Source organism: Gallinula chloropus (genome assembly GCF_964237585.1).
Source record: "Gallinula chloropus genome assembly, chromosome: Z".
In the NCBI taxonomy this organism is placed as follows: Eukaryota; Metazoa; Chordata; class Aves; order Gruiformes; family Rallidae; genus Gallinula; species Gallinula chloropus.
This window is the reverse complement of record NC_140089.1, coordinates 86,442,727-86,459,698: the sequence shown is the minus strand read 5'-3', so window position 1 is coordinate 86,459,698 and position 16,972 is coordinate 86,442,727. Positions and strand designations below refer to the sequence as shown.

The window sequence follows — 16,972 nt, the reverse complement described above, 5'->3', positions numbered from 1 at the left end:
ATAATGATTAGTCAGAATCTTTTCAGCAAATAATCCTTGACCTGAGGGTCATTCCAAGTTAGAACCAGTGGGTGATTCCCATTGTCCAAAGCAACTGATGTGCAGAAATGGCCTTGTGTGGCTACTGGGTTATCATGAGGAACACCTCAGGAATTTAAAGTTGCACGTTTGGAGGCTATAACTGAATTTATCCTTTTCAGAACATCAGAAAAATACTAAAGTGTTTAGACTTGGGCCACTAACGTTGTCCTTCAGGGTCTAACCCCTTTTAATCCATTTGCTTTTGGAGCACTACTAGGGGAAAGGGTGGTGCTGTTATCTAAATGTGCACGTGGGAAACCAGGGAAGAGTAGGGGAAAGACTCAGATCCAGGAAAACGCTTTGGCATCTAGAGACACACAAAGAATGGGTACATCTAAATCCAGGAGTATAATCCTCAAAACCCTGCCTGATTGTGTGGATGAATGCATGAAGGACTAGATTCCTGTGCTCTTAAAAGGAATGTCCTGTAGCTGCTGTTGTGTTTATCCAGGTGTGCCTTGAGGATGCTTTGAAGGCTCTACCCCATGCCAAAGTACCTTTGGGATTCACTGGGCAGCACCTGTGAGGCCAAAGTCACCCTTTGCCTAGGAGCAGGGCTGCAGCATGGCAAGCATAGGAGACAAAGGACTAAAAAAAGCATGGGAGCAAGACTGTAAGAGCAAGAGCTTTGTGCTGTGTGCAGAGACCTGGCTTCTTTTCTCCCTAAAAGGGACTGTCAAGGCGGTTTGGGTTAAGAAATCACTGGATAAACACAGACAACTCTGTAATGGCTCTCTGTGAGACGGCTGCTGCTTTTTTTAAGCAGGTGTAATTGCATGCCCTTTCGCCTCATGGCTCATGAGTGCTGTGGAAAGATCCTGGGAATAATCACCTAGAAATGTCATGCCACTGCTCTGTCTCTCTCTCTCTCTGTCTCTGTAGTTCATGGTATGAAATTATTGATAAAATATGTATGTACCAAAAGGAGCACTCTCATGCTTATATAAGCACATCTCTACATATTTATAAGGTGTAGTGCGACTCAGCTCTGCGTCACAGCCCTCTCACCCTGACGGCCCAGTTCTGTTCTCAGAGATGTGATTTTCACTCTCTCTGGTTTTGGCAAGCAGCTGCATGCCTGCTTAGGAGGACAGAATTTTTCACCCAGTGATCACAAGGAGGACGTGTCCTGCACAAGTCCAGAACAATGCCTGACCAGAGGCTCTAAGCATCACTGGTGGTACGAGGACTAATCAATAATCGTTAATACTATGAGTTAAATTAATGGTAGCAAGTACTGAAATTTGAGCTCGGTTCTGATAAATAGCTGTAACAAGCTGTCTGATTTAGAGAGGCTTCCTGGGCTTTACTAGCTGCTCTGGGTCTGCACGTGCCAGCTTCTCAAAAGCAGGACATCTGAGCCTGAGGAAAGAGCGAGCACTTCACGCTAATTTTATGGTTCGTGCCCTCATGTGGAAATCAGGAGGAAAGCAAGTTTCTAAAATTACTTCTTCAATTATTAAGTCTGGACAAAAACAAGGTTATTGCTTTTTTTTTTTTTTTTCCCCTCTCTCTTCTCTGAGTTGCTTGTCCATAGCATCTCTCATTTCACAGAAAACAATCCCACCCGTTTATGCACTCCATGGGAATACTGCAAGCCAGAGCCAGTGTCAACTTGCTATGATTAGTGCATCTACAACAAGATGCAGCTGCACCAAAAAAAAAAGAGGAAAAAAGTAAAAAAAAAAGAGACTTGCTGCCTCCATGTTTCAGAATATTTAACTGTTTCCTTGCTGTGCTGTTGCAGGACATGCCCTACCACCGCTCCCAGTTTAAGAAGTGTGCTGTGGTTGGAAACGGAGGGATCCTGAAGAACAGCCGCTGCGGCCGGGAGATCGACAGTGCAGATTTCGTCTTTAGGTAATAAAAATAAGCACCATTTATCATTTTTTTTTCTGTTTTAATGACACTAATTACTGACTTATTGACACAGGTCAGGGCATCCCTTGCTGCTCAGGCTGTGGATTTATCCTTCTGTGGGCATGAGCCCGGGAGCAGTGCACTGCGAACGGGGTCATGATTTTCTGGGGCAGTTCTAAACCAGAGGTGCAGCCTCTGCTGCATGACAAGCAGCTTGGCCAGATGTAAATAGCTCTGCAGCTCACATGCCTTGGAGGTGTGCTGCTGAAGCGGTGCAGAGCCCAACTGCTGGGTAATGGGAGTTACAGTAACATTAGTGTGAACTCCAGGGTGTGCAGAGACACCTAAACAACTTCAAAGGCTGAGTGTCTTCCTATTGTGCACCATGTGTGGAGGAGCAGGTTATCCAGGTTTTGTATAGACTGGGAGGTCCCACAACTTTTGCCCCTGGATAATGGAGTTTAGCAGCACTGTTATCCTTCTTAATATATATGGGAAGGACTTTATTATTCATATGCATGACTAATCCCTCTCTAAATCCTGTTAAGCTCTTTGCCTGGGTCATGGTGTATGACAGCTAGCTTGCAGATTCATGACCTGTTCTGTAGAAAAGTAGAATCTTTTTACTGCTGTTTGCCTGTTTTCTTATCCTGGGTATATTGCTGCCAGTTTAGAATAACTGCAGAAATCAATTAATTTCTCTGATCTCACACCAGCAAATTTTATATCAGATTTTGGCTCATTATGTTATTAATTTAAATGAAAAATGAAATTTTACAGGTCCTACCTTCACTATTCATTGTTTTCAGACCTCTGTATCTGCCTCTTCTGCCCACTTTATAGAAAACTTAGTTTTAATCTGTGAAACAGTCCAGGCTTCACATAATTAGCCTCATAATAACTCCTATGAAGAATATTAACTCTATCTCTCATAAAACCAGCACACCCTTTCCTTTCTTGAACTGTACCAAAAGTGATAAAAAAGAGCAGATCATATCAATATAGAACTTAGAAATGAATTTGCTTTTGGTACCAGTAATTAATTAAATAGGGGCTTAAGTAGAACTGAGATATGAATAAATACACCAGTGCTTGTGCAAAAGAAACCCTTGGTTCACCATCTCTAAAACATGGGGGCCAGAGTGATGCACACAGACGTGCCAATGCTTAAGAGCTTAAGATCTTCTGACATCAATCTTAACATAACGTTTGTTTTTAAGGTCAGGTGTAGACACAGCCACTTTCCAGCCTCACACCAGTTCACCAGACTGTCAGGAAGCATTATCTTGGTTCCCAACATAATAATTCTTTAAAATATTTCAAAAACTATCTATGAAGCACTGGTAATGTTCAGTGATACCTTTGAGACACCTGGGAAAATCTTTTATCAGGAGGCTTGTGGCCAGCAAGATACAACCAAGAGTTTTCTATGAAATAAACTCTCATAGCAGTCAGCTGTAGTACAACAGAACGCATATAATACACACACAGAGACCACATTTACTAGTTGTTATTGTCTATCTCCATCTACTGGCCAGAGGACAGATCTCTGACGAAAGAGCGGGTGTATTTAGGGATGGGATGACTACTCTCTTTGCAGGGATGAGTTTTTGGAGTCCTGTGGCAAAAGTACAGAAACACTTTTGTAAGGAATTATCACTTTCAACAAGTCCAGTCTTTAATCTGGTGGAAGTCGACTGTTCAAAAATATTGAAGCTGAGTATCTGAAAAGTTTTTTTTCAAATATAATCTGATGAGAACAGTGCCCAGTGCTAGGTGGAAGTAGTGATGCTAGAGGACATCAGAAGGACGTTGCATCACCTAGGAAAGAGCTGGAAATAACACTGCCTGTGAGAAGGATGAGGTGGCTAAAAGAAAGGTTCTCTGACCTGGTAAAGAGGGACCATCTGGAAGGTCATTGTGAACGTCCTGAGTTTGAGAAGGACTTTGAAAGATATTTTGTGCTTTCTTCTGCTCCCTGCCTGGGACTGAGAAATTGTGCTGGCAGCTGAACAGTAGTACTGTGAAAACACTGAGCACTGCTTACCCTAAATACCTTCACAGTTTTCTCCTGTTCAACCCTGATCTTCAGAAACACGGAAGCTGAATATTAAGCTGAAAGAGGGTAGATTTTGATTAGGTATTAGGCAGAAATCCTTCCCTGTGAGGGTGGTGAGGCACTGGAACAGGGTGCCCAGAGAAGCTGGGGCTGCCCCTGGATCCCTGGCAAGGTTCAGGGCCGGGTTGGATGAGGCTTTGGGCACCCTGGGCTAGTGGAGGGTGTCCCTGTCCATGGTAGGGGCAGGACTAGATGTGCATTAAGTTCCCTTCCCACCCAAACCAGTTCAGGATTCAATGGAGATATTTGGAAATTAGACATAGCAGAGTTTTTGAGATGTGGGCGTCTGAACAGTGATGCCTTTTATTGAGGCTTGTGGATCACTTCAGAAAGTTTTTAAAATGTCAGCAAGTATCTAATGTTAGCTTAAACTTAGAGTAAAACTAGTTGCAAGGCCACTTATTGTGACAACACCTACTGAAGCTTTTGGTTTTTTAGCTGGCCCATGGAAGTGAAGACTGTGTGATACCTTGTGTGTATCTTCAGCATCTCTTGAGGGATGCTCTAAATTTTGTGAGATGGTGAATCTATGTCAAGGCCAAGGTGAGTGGGAGCTGGGCAAAGTCAAGGTTTGCAGATCTTCACAAGTTTGCTCCCAACAGTTTTGACAGCTTCTGGTGAGTCTGTAGCCAGAATTGCTGCTCTTAGACCATGCTGGGAGATAATTTATAGAGGGAAGCTGATAGTCTTGGATTAATTAGGATTGGACTGATACGTCTTTTGTGGGCCATTTCCCATACATTCTCTTGGGTATAAACCAAAGCATATTAAAGGCAATGTTATAGATGTAGTTTGTCTATTAATTATTGAATACAGCACAGCTATTGCTGAGGAAGCCTTTGATTTTATGGGCTGGTTGTCCTTGGGGCTTCCTCCTATTTCTCATCCTAAACCATCAAAGTAAATAGCAGAACCCCTATTAAAGAAGCAAAAGGAGTGAGCATTGGATGCATCTGCAAAAAACAGTCACCTCTCTCAGACTCAGGGGAGGAGAGAGATCACCACACAGCCCCTGAGAACTTGTTGCCTTAATGCACATCTTGGGCATCAACACAACTTTAAATTCTCAATCTGTTTGTAGACTTTTTGCTTGGAAGAAATGCTTGAATCAATTCTGCTTTCTAGACCTGAAAAGGAATTTTTTTAACTTATTTACTTTATTTTTTTTTCCCTTTACAGATGCAATTTGCCTCCTATATCTGAGAAGTACTTCACAGACGTTGGGGTGAAGACGGATGTCGTGACTGTCAATCCCAGCATAATTACTGAGAGGTCATTTCTGGTTTTTTTTTTTTTTTTCTATTTTAATTTCTTATTGCTTTTTCAAATCAACCTTTCACTACATTCTGTTACAGAGAATTTTTTTTCCCCAATATTACTTTAAACTGACACTTCAAATCATACATTTCAGTCTGAATTGAAGTTATTAAGACTATGGAATCCATAACAACTTACAGAAATGTGCTAAAACCTTACACCTGCACACTGGAAGCACAAAGTGGGGAGGTGATGAGCTAAAATCATAACAGCAGAGCTGTCCTTCCTCTGGAACTCCAGGACTGGACTAGCAAGCCCCAGGCAAATGTAGTGGACATATCAGGGTGGAAGCAACAGATTCACAGTCTAATTGATTAAAGAAAGTAACACACTTTGTCATATGCTTCTTAAAAAAAATGGCAGTTAAACTTTGTTATCAGGATTGACTGAACAATTTTAATTTTGTACTTGCTCATATCTTATGCTGCCTTGCTGATGATTGAGCTAATTTGTGCTTTACTTTCTTTTGCTGGGGGAAATCTCTTCCTTTACTCGAGCAATATAAACTCATTGATTACATTGTGGATACTTTTTAATGTTATAGCTAGACATTTTAGGAATGTTTTTGCTTTTCTTTAGGATTTTCCACTTTCTTATACAGTTGTGCACTGCATGGTGCATCTGATATATTGTGTCCAGTTCTGGGCCCCTCAGTTCAAGAAGGACATAGAACTCCTTGAGAGAGCCCAGCACAGGGCCACTAAGGTGATGGAGGGAATGGAACACCTTCCTTATGAGGACAGGCTGAGGGAGCTGGGCCTCTTTAGCCTGGAGAAAAGACTGAGGGGTGACCTTATTCATGTCTATAAATATGTAAAGGGGAGGACAGAGCCAGGCTCTTCTCAGTGACGGCAGCGACAGGACAAGGGGCAGTGGGTACAAGCTGGAGCAGAGCAAGTTCCACATGAATGTAAGGAGAAACTTTTTCCCTGTGAGGGAGATGGAGCACTGGGACAAGCTGCTCAGAGAGGTTGTGGAGTCTCCAAACCCGCCTGGACACATTCCTATGTGATTTAGTCTGGGTGCTCCTGCTCTGGCAGCGGGGTTGGACTAGATGATCTTTCAAGGTCCCTTCCAACCCCTAACGTTTTGTGATTCTGTGACACAGCTGGCCAAACCTTGGAAAAATTACATGCTGCTTATAATAAAATGTGACTGAGACATGGTTAGAAAAACCCACAAAGTTTGCCCACTCTTTAATTGCCAAAAGAGGGGGGAATATGTATTTTTTTTATCCACTGCATTTTTGCCCTACATTTCACAGATGCTGTAGCTAAATATATTCCCCTTGCTAACTGAAGCATCATTCTAATTATCTCTGTATCAGAAATCATAGAATCATAGAATCATAGAATCATAGAATCATAGGAGTTGGAAGGGACCTGGAGGGATCATCAGGTCCAACCCCCCTGCCAAAGCAGCTCCCCAGCTCATATTGCACAGACAGACGTTCAGACGAGTCTGGAATATCTCCAGAGAAGGAGACTCCACACCCCCTGGGCAGCCTGTCCCAGGGCTCCCTCACCCTCACTGCGAAAAAGTTCTTCTGCACGTTGATGCGAAACTCCCTGTGCTCCAACTTGCAGCCATTGCCCCTTGTCCTGTCCCCACAGACCACTGAAAAGGGGCTGGCCATTTCCCCCTGCATGTTTCCATAAAACCCCATTTTGGAGGTTTCCTGCCTGCTGTGTCCAGACTGAGTCTGTGCTGGTCTGACCATCACTCACATCCCTTTTTCCTTTAGATTCCACAAGCTGGAGAAATGGAGGAAACCCTTCTACGATGTGCTCCAGGTCTACGAGAACGCGTCTGTGCTGCTGCCAGCTTTCTACAACACTCGCAACACGGACGTCTCAATCCGTGTCAAATACGTCCTGGATGATTTTGAATCCCAACAAGCTGTTTATTACTTTCACCCCCAGTATCTCATCAACGTCTCACGCTACTGGCTTGGCCAAGGGGTGCGGGCGAAGCGGATTAGCACTGGATTGATCCTGGTGACTGCTGCCCTGGAGCTCTGCGAAGAGGTCCACCTTTTTGGCTTTTGGGCCTTCCCCATGAACCCCTCAGGGATTTTTATAACTCACCACTACTATGACAATGTGAAACCTCGCCCTGGTTTTCATGCTATGCCCTCAGAAATCTTCAACTTCCTCCACATGCACAGCAAGGGGATACTGCGGGTCCATACAGGGACCTGCAGCTGCTGTTGACAGGGAAGTTGCCTCTGACACAAAAGTATAACAGGAGCTTGATGCCTGTATATGGTGTAGGAGGTTTTATTACACCCTGAGATTATGCAATAATTGTTTGATATAAATTTCCTCAAGGCATTGCATCCCATAAGATCTAGGATACCAGCATCTTTCCTGCTAGTAGAGTTGGGTCCGTAATAACATGGGAGAAGCAGAACTCCTCCATCCCAGGGTAGCCACTGCCCTGGAAAGCAAGTCAGATTAGAAGCACATTTCCAGTAGGCTTAGGGATAAGCAGAGCACATCACTATAGTTATAATTTCACTATGAAGAAAAGCACCAAACATTTGAGGAGAATCAGTGGTGGAGAATTTTAGTATAGACTGTGTGATGACTTCACATAGGTTTCTGAATCGAGTACCTTGGGGCATCGCCAGATTTTATTGAAAGCACTGTTCTCTGGCATTTGGCCTTCTGAAAATATTCTTTAGCACTATAGTTTTAAGGGTAAGTATGTAACTTGAGGTATTTGTTCTATAAAGTCACAAAGTATTGGTGAAAAATAGCAGATATATGTGATAGGAAAAAAAACCCCCAAGATTACTTTATGAAATCTTTCAGCCAGGATAGAAGAGAATGTTAAAACTCCCATTCACAGCACCAGGTAATTTTGTTGATTATGGTGTGCAGTTGTTTTAGAGTTCCTTCTTCCTTCTTGTGTCTTATATTTCTGGTCTCCTCTGCTGACCTTGTTTTCTTTCTCATTGTCTGTACTGCTTTCCTTCTAGCTGACACGTGAGCAACGTGTGTATTTCCTCCTACAGTGGCCATCTCAGCTTCAGCTTGGAGTCCTTCCTGAAGAAACATGTACCTTCACACTTGTGCAAGCTTTTCTAGTGACAAATAGAAAGGGGATAATGTAGTTATATTTTCTGAGTTGATTTTTTTGTTTCAAATATCACACCATAGGATAGAAAAAGGCATTTCCTCTTCGTTTTTTTATTAAAGACTCTGTAAAAATATCTGAATGTTGATTCACTGTTGTGCAGGTCGAGTTAAATGCTTTCAGGTATCTCTGGTAAATGCTGGCAGGAAGGGAAGTTAAAATACAGCGAAGATACTTTGTGGCTTGGATGCTGCTTATGCATCTCAAGATGCCAGACGTCTTAACGTGACATTTTTTGTGTGTTGAGAATGTTGTCAGGATAGGAAAAGGGCTGGTGTGTTCTTAAAAAAGTTACTGGTGTAACTCTGTCTGTTATGCCAAGATTAATTTTTCACCTGATACAGTAAAATTGGCAAAACCCTGATGCATCAAAGATGCCACATGTTGCTGGAGTTTATTTTGGCTGCTGAGCTGTGTGGTAGGCTGCCAGTATATGCTCTTTCATACTGGTACGACTGCACTCACAGGAGGGGGAGGTTTGCTGTTTCAGCTGTGCTGGCATAGTTAAACAGAGTTTTCTTGTGTAAGTTCTTGGTCTGAAGCACTTGGACTGTGGTCTGATGCCTTGTCTTACTTAGAGTGCAAGATTTTTGATCAAGGATTTGGAGTTTAAAGTGCTAGTTCTGTATGAGTGATACTTTTTTGCGGGGAGGGGTGGGAAAAGGGGGGGAGAGAGAGGATTTAAATCCAACTCTCTGCTTGGATTTTGAATTTGTGATGCACAAAGGCACAAAGCTTCTTTTAAAAGCCTCTGTGCTGTGCTGAAAGCCGTGGAAGTTGCTCACACTACAGATAAAATGTTGGAGAAGGGAGTGAAGCACGATGGTCACCACTGCAAAAGTCCCTACTGACCCGCGGTGACCTGGAGGGTATGTGAGACACGTATTCCCTGAACTTTACTATAGGCTTTAAAAGCCTTGACAAAGCTCACATGGGAAATACCAGCCAGGGGTAGGTGGAAGGACCTGTGCTTCAGCTTTATGTATTTGTGGTGTTGTGCTTTTGGCCTTAGAGTTACGCCATGTGTTGTAGTGAGCACCACCTCGCATCGGCTCGCTGTGAAATAACGCGGCACGCTGAGAATGAACTTGTAGATGAGATGGTTCTCTTGATTTAATATGCAAAAGAGATCTTTTTCTTTGCTGTGTTTTATAAATTTATGTGCAAAGGGCTTTGATAACGAAGTGCTGTGATGAAAATGCTATTTAGAGAGCAACGTGACCCTGTGGGTTGGCCATCTTGCTGTGCATTAAGCTTTATGGTAACAGGAACGATGCTGAAGCTGGCATCTAGAACCCTTGCTCCTTATTCTGCCTGAGTATGGGACTAGTAGTGACTTCAGTATTGCTTTGCTGCTGCTGCTTTGCTAAGTTTACTTTTAGTAAGGGATTTTTTCTTTACTATGGTGGTTGAAGCGAACAGAAGTAACCGAAAGGAGTCCGGGTATGTTGTGAAAGACTCTTTGAAAAAGATGGGAAAGCACTTGAGAAGCATCCCTATGTTGGAAAAGAAATGGTGCAAATCCCTCTTTTTTTTGTTTTAGTTGCAAGTATCCTTTTGGACTTTCTGGACAGCCAAAAGGATAAGCAAAACTGTGATTGCAGTTCGCCCGTGGTTATAGGGTCGCAGATGTTTCCTTTCCTTTGTTTGCTTCATCTAAATGAGCAATGTAAATCCACCTAGGCTGTACTCTGATAGGTGCAGTTTTACTGTGTTTAGATTTTGATCTGCTACAAAATCTATAGCTACTCTATTTTTTTAGTGATTTTAAAACGTGTGTGCAGGATACCCGCGCGTGTGCACCAAAGGCCCAATCTTGCCACATTTATCTGAAAAGAGCTTCCCATTCGAGGGGATGGGATGTTTTATTTGTGTGGGGACTGCAGAAACAGGCCCAGACACGTCTTTGAAGGTGTACATAGGTGTATAGTTAGATATAAGAAGTGATTTGCAAGCCAGAAAGATGCTTAAAGAAATATATATATATATATAAAATAGTCCTTGAGATGAAATGCATGTTGCAACACGTTTACTTCCTGATTCGTTTTTGCAGGTGTTGCTCAAAAAAAAAAAAGATTGAAAAACCTATGGCAGTTGTCAGGAATGCCATATGCAGAAGCTTTCTGATATTTTTTGGCTTCTTTTCCTTGCACTGAGCGCTGGAAAATGAGGTTTCTGCTGCTGTATCACGGTTGTCTGTGGGACCGAGTGGAAATGGGGTGGTGGCGCTTGCAGAGGCAGAGTCTGAAGATGGACACTAGTTCTTCTGCCCTGTCCCTCTTAAACAGATGGAAAAGAAGGGCTTTTTTGCAGAAAGAAGGACCCTCCTTGTTTTCTGACATCATTCCTTTGTGTACTGAGTGTAAGAAAATACTCTTTTGACATTGAGAATATTTCTGAGTTCAAGACTGTTCTGTTTCCCTTTCTCCCATGTGGTCAAAGCTCCAAAATGTCCAGTTTTAACCTCCTTAGGATACCAGATTGATAGGAAGTGGCTGTCAGGAGGCTGTGTGTGGGTGCTGCATGCTGTTATGGCAAATAAATGGCGTGCATAGCACATTGTGCTTTCCCACAGGAAAGGATGCAGGCCCCAGAGAAATCCCCCAGTATGAAAACCTGATCTGTCCAAGAATAAACGCTGTCGGCTGTCTGGTTTCACATCCTCAGCTCAGGCTGTAATCCCAGCTCTGCTGCTGAGGATATGAAATCTGAGACAGGGAAAGAGAAAATCACAGTATTAGGGTTTAATCACCAACTCCCTGTATTATTTAGGAGAATCTCTTAAGAAGTTCCTGAGATCTGCATACACCAGCGATGCAAATTCGGTTGGAAAAGCATCACTAGAACTGCTCCTCCTTCACTGTCAGGTCACCAGAGGAGGCTTACGAATCTGCCAGGGCTCTCATCAAAGGGAAGGAAGTATTTAGTCAAAATATTTTTAACTACTCACTTTTGGTTTATGGAATCCAACAGCAAAGTTGGATTATAATGGTGACAGGGCCAATATAACGTTTTAGTGTGTTGTCTGTGATTGCAACGGAGCTGTCAGAGCCAGCTCTTGAATTGCAAAGGGAGAGCTGTGCTGTGGCAGCTCCTCCTGAGCAAGCAGGTAGGTGATACAGTCACGTAAAGGTAGTACTGGAGATTGCAACCACCACTCTGGTCTGGAACCTTTAACACTGTGGTGTAACATGATAGCAATGACAGATGAAGCTTCACAGCTTGCAAGGGCCAGGAGCAGCTCCCCTAGTCCCTGCGTGCAGGCTCTCCTGATGATAAATTAAAGCCAATGTTCTTTAGATGTTGTAACCTTCTCTAAGAGTAGCCCCCTCTGTGGGGGGTCTGGTGAATCAGTAGAATTTGAAAGCAAAACCACTGGTGTTGGTGCGAGGAGGTGGGCAGACCGCCCTTCCTTGGCGTGGCATGGCTGGAAAGCACAGTCTCTGGTTTGTGCGTGAGGGAAACCAGGGTGGATCAAACGCTGAGTCTCTCCCTTTTAATCTTCTGAGGCCTGGTGCCTTGTCAGCAGAGCTCTGACTGTGGAGTGTTCAAGCTTGGGTGGTGAAAATGGAGAGCTCAGAGATGATCCTGTCCCCCACCTCACTGGCATCCATGTGCCCAGGGAACTTTGGAGCTTTTACACGTATGTGAAAAAGGAAACAGAGAGAAAACTTCCACGACCCCCAAGGGCCGAATTCCTGGGAAATTCTGGGGTGAGCTGAGGCTTTAGGAATAAAGGAGTCAGTATTTACGCTTAGGGGCTTTTCCAAAGTCTGGTGGAGCCTGTGGAAAGTTCACTGTACTTCAGAGGAAGGTTCCAGAAACAAGCTCTTGCCATGAGCAGGAAGAGCAGCCTCCAGTTCCTCACTCGCTTGGTTTCAGACACATTTAAAAAAAAAATATTGTAGATAAGAGTGCAGTAGCAACACTGTGTTTTTAATAGTGTGTGTAGAACAAATTTATCTGGAAACAGAAATGTTGTGACTGCCACTCTCCCAGATTTCAGCACTTCTCATCCTTTCAAACTCATCTATGCAAAGCATTTCATCACGCTGGTGTAAATCACCCTATCAGATCACACATGGACCCTCTGTACCCAACTGTAGGCATACCAATCACATGCCTTGAGAAGAGGGACGTTTCTTCTGCTTGCTTTAAAATACCAGTGTGGAATTCATTGCTGATATGGATGTATTCAAGGCCAGATTCAGCCCATAACCTCTGAACCCATCCCAACATCCACATTTGGCTTCAATAGAAAAAAAAAAAAAACCCAGAACGATTGGGTCTGACGCTTGTAAGTCAAACCAGTACCCTGCACCTCCTAAAAAACCCTATTATCATTTTTATGGCTTATTATCATGCTGTCTTATGTGGGTGAGGCTGCTGGGCATCCCGGTGTTGTCTGCATGGCACTTCAAAATCCACAAGCAATTGTACTTAAGTGCTTTTTTAAAGCAAATTCAAGGGAAAGCCAGATGTACTGTGGCGTTGAGTGAGGGAGCCGGAGTCCCAGGCACCTCCCGGTGCTCTCTGAAGGTCCAAGTGTCTGTCAAGCATCAGAAACGTGGGACTGGGCCACGATGGGAAACGTGGAGAAAGACAAATCTGCCTCAGTGCTTCAAGGATTGAAGGCTGTAAATATCTTACTGACGTGTCTGACCTTTCCCCTTCAGAAGCCATAAATGTTCTCGGTGTTTGGTCCCTCTGGATGTACGTTTTTAGCTGTAGTAATCTCTGTAAAAGGTGTTAGCATGCAGTGTGGCAGCAAGGGGAGCCAGCAAAATCAGATGGGGGGTGTTGGCTGGTTCTCATAACGCCTGTCCCACCTGAAGCTGTCTGGGGGGACCAAGGCGCTGGCCTTTTCTCCCAGCAGATCTGGTTATTCCCAGTTTTAGCAGTGGGGAGCGAGTGGAATGGAATCAATCCCTGTTTGTTAACCTTGCGTTGGCCAAGCGATGCACGCCTACGGGTGACACTGCAGCCTGTCCCCTTTAGAAATGAGGAGCACTGCCTGTGCCTGTGCTCTGGCACAGGACGTGGTGGTTTTCCCTGCGCTTCTGGGTCCTCCTCATTGTCAACCATGAGGTTTCTGGGCAGACCTCTGTGTCCAGCCCATGTAAATCGTATTGAGCAGCTGCTGCCTGTTGAGCAGTGTCCCCCCATTTTCACTTGGTTGGGAAACAAACGCTTAGTTTGGAAAGGCTGGAGCAAAACCGTGTCTCTTCATGCCAGGGAGCTTGGGCTATTGCAAAAAAATAAGGCTTGTTTCTCATGTTTGTTCCTTCTGTAAGGCGGTGATGGTGGAGGGGGGTGTGTGTGTGGAGAAATCCCAGTGGAGTCAAGGGTGGTTTCATGCTGACGTTCATCCCTCGTGCCCATCGACTCGCCTTTCTTTTTGCCAACCTTCCACCCTGTAATCTTCGCTTATCGTTTCTGTAGCTGTATTATGGTTGTAATAGAAAGCCTATCAATCGATGTAAGCCATAACTAAAACAGTAATCAGGGTATTATTTTATTTATTTTTTTTTCAGTCTGTGTCACTGTGTTTGAAAGATGATCTAATTCTCTTGAATAAACCACTTTAACAGTTTTATGGCATATGCAACCTTCGGGCCCCTCTCTGTTCTTTCAGGCTCGTTTCTGTATTTTCTGCTGTCGTGTGTCTCTGAGCAGAGAGAGTTGGGGGCTCAGCTGACAGAAATTGGTTCGTGTAACTAGGCAATAGCACTGCAGGATTATATGATGATATAACACGTATGTATGCAGATATATAAAAGCATGTGTAAGGTTATATTATGATATAAGTCGAGAATTTGGTATTTGCACAGAATTCATAGAATTGTAGGGGTTGGAAGGGACCTCCAGAGCTCATCGGGTCCAACCCCCCTGCCAAAGCAGCTCCCTAGGACAGGTCACACAGGTCGGTGTCCAGACAGAGCTGGAATCTCTCCAGAGAAGGAGACTCCACACCCCCTGGGCAGCCTGTCCCAGAGCTCCCTCACCCTTGCTGGGTAAAAGTTCTTCCCCAGATTGGTGGGGAACTTGCAACTTGCAGCCATTGCCCCTTGTCCTGTCCCCACAGACACTGAGAAGAGGCTGGCCATTTCCCCCTGTGTCCCACACTTCAGATATCGATACCCATTGATCAGATCCCCTCTCAGTCTTCTTTTCTCCAGGCTGAACAGTCCCAGCTCACTCAGCCTTTCCTCACAGGGGAGATTCTCCAGGCCTTTAATCACCTTTGTAGCCTCTGCTGGACTCTCTCCAGGAGATCCCTGTCTTTCTTGTACCAGGGAGCCCAGAACTGGACACAACACTCCAGGTGAGGCCTGACCAGGGCAGAGCAGAGGGGGAGGATCCCCTCCTGTGACCTGCTGGCCACACTCCTTTTAATGCCCCCCAGGTCGCTGGATGTTCAGTGTTACATCCAGGAAGGTAACCTGCAACATACATGGGCACAGTAAAGTAGTTTATTGCTAGAAGTAGCGAGACACTTGGAAAAGCCTCTGCAATACCCGGGTTTTGCCTGCTAATATCTTCCTAACATCTGATTCCTTTACTGCCCTCATCCTATACATAAACACATCTTCCTTGGGTCTGGTCTATTTTACATAGCTGCAGTCTTTAGGCTCACACTTCCACCAATGTTTTCAGCTTAAGGAGAATTGAAACATAAATGTAAAAATATTTGTGGGAATACTGAATAGCAGACCCATCAACCTTTCTTTCTTTTTTTTTTTTTTTAATTGGTTATTTTCCTGTGGTGCTCTATTGTTCCTAGATGATAAGCTGAAAGAGGAGCAGGTAGTAGAAAAGATACCATCTTAGCATTAGCACTGGTATAAGGAAAATGTAAATGACTTTGAAGATGCAGGGCTGTGGTGAATGCTGGAGGAATCAGTTCTCATTCTTCCTGACATTAAAACTGATGGATGCACTTCCTTCCCCCAGCTGCTTGTGATTATTGTTAGTGATTATTCAATCAAGAAGAGGAAACATGTGGAGAGGGAAAAATGAATAGACAAATTGACACTGGATGATATAATTGCTGTCTATCACATTGCAAATTGCTCAGCTAAACAAGCAATCAAAGAATGGTTCATTTCCTAAGGACTGCAGCATCCATCACTTCCCTTAGTGGCATTTGCAGCCTTTCCTCTGAGAAAGTCTCAATAAAAAGCCACAGTGAATTACAGAAACGTTTCACCACTGGCTGTTTCTGACAGTGCCCAGGAGACTCCGTGATACAAGGGCACCCAGAAAGAAGCCTTTGGGTTGTGGGACCTGCCAGGTGGGACCAGAGTGGGTACTGACCTCGCTTCATCCATCACAGGCACGACAGGCATCGCCTCCTGGAATAAAATTAATCTCCATTTATCTTTTCCTTTTCTTTTTTCAACCAGCTGTAGAGAAGTGATGAGCACTGCTAGCCATGATGTGCGCCTGGGTGGTGAAGTGCTAGCTGTCAGGTAACTTTTATCTTGCTCTAAGGCTCAAGCCCCTCCAGTGGATGTGGATGGAGGAATAAACCATTTAAATCCATAAAGGAGATATGTCCATCAAAGAGACAGAAAATATTCCATGAAGTGTGTATAATTCTTGCCATGGGCATCTTTTCAGGTGGAGAAGACACACAGGTTGCACGGGCGGCTGTGACAAAGCTTCCTCCTCGTGGAAACTCAGACCTCACTGTGGTGGCTTGAGACTGGCTGGAGCCCAGATGCCCACCAAAGTCACTCTATCATTGCCCTTTTCAGCTGGACAGGGGAGAAAATAGATAAGGAGAGGCTCAGAAGTGGAGATAAGGGCAGTGAGAGATCATTCCACAGCCAGTGACACGGGCAGAACAGACTCAGCACAGAATAAAGGAGAGAAAACTCTCTAATTGATGGCCCTGCCCTGCACCCCAGTGACACCAGAATCACGAGAAGTGTGGCCAGATATTAAAGCACCTCCCTGCTCACTTCCCTCTTCCCAGACTTCACCTTTGTCAGGATTTCACTCCCTTCTGCCTCTCACTGTGGCACAGGGAGGAGCAGGGATGGCGGGTGGGACTTTCAGTCAGTTCGCCATCAGTTGTTTCTTTCTCAGCCAGAATGGGGGGAGCATTCCTCACCCCCTTCCCCTGCTGCACCGTGGGATGCCACCCACAGCAGACAGTCCTCCACCAACTTCTCCAGTGTGAGTCCTTTCCCTTGGGGCTTCAGCTCTTCCCCAACTGCCCCAGTGTGGGTCACTGCTATGTGTGCAGTCACAAATCACAGAATGTCTCTCAGTCACTCAGGCCCAGACTGCTCCAGCCTGGTCCCCCCAACAGGGTCACAACCACCCTCCACCCCCCGCAAACCTGTTTGGGTCTCTCTCCCTTGCTCATCTCTGTGTTTCTGTATCTCTCCAGGGTCTTGCTCCAACGTGGGTCACAGCATCTCCTGTATGTCTCCCCCTGCTCCA

At 44.6% G+C, this 16,972-nt stretch overlaps 1 protein-coding gene across 3 annotated transcripts in view; it reads left to right on the top strand.

The window, feature by feature from the left end:
- Positions 1-7,590, top strand: part of ST8SIA5 (ST8 alpha-N-acetyl-neuraminide alpha-2,8-sialyltransferase 5) — a gene marked incomplete at both ends in the record, with an annotated part of 42,810 nt that extends 35,220 nt beyond the window's left edge. For all 3 annotated transcript variants that reach the window (XM_084277951.1, XM_084277950.1, XM_084277949.1), the window contains 3 exons: positions 1,829-1,941; positions 5,240-5,332; positions 7,122-7,590. In XM_084277951.1, the coding sequence (XP_084134077.1) occupies positions 1,829-1,941; positions 5,240-5,332; positions 7,122-7,590 (675 nt within the window). The remainder of the gene's footprint in view (positions 1-1,828; positions 1,942-5,239; positions 5,333-7,121) is intronic.
- Positions 7,591-16,972: the final 9,382 nt, after the last annotated feature.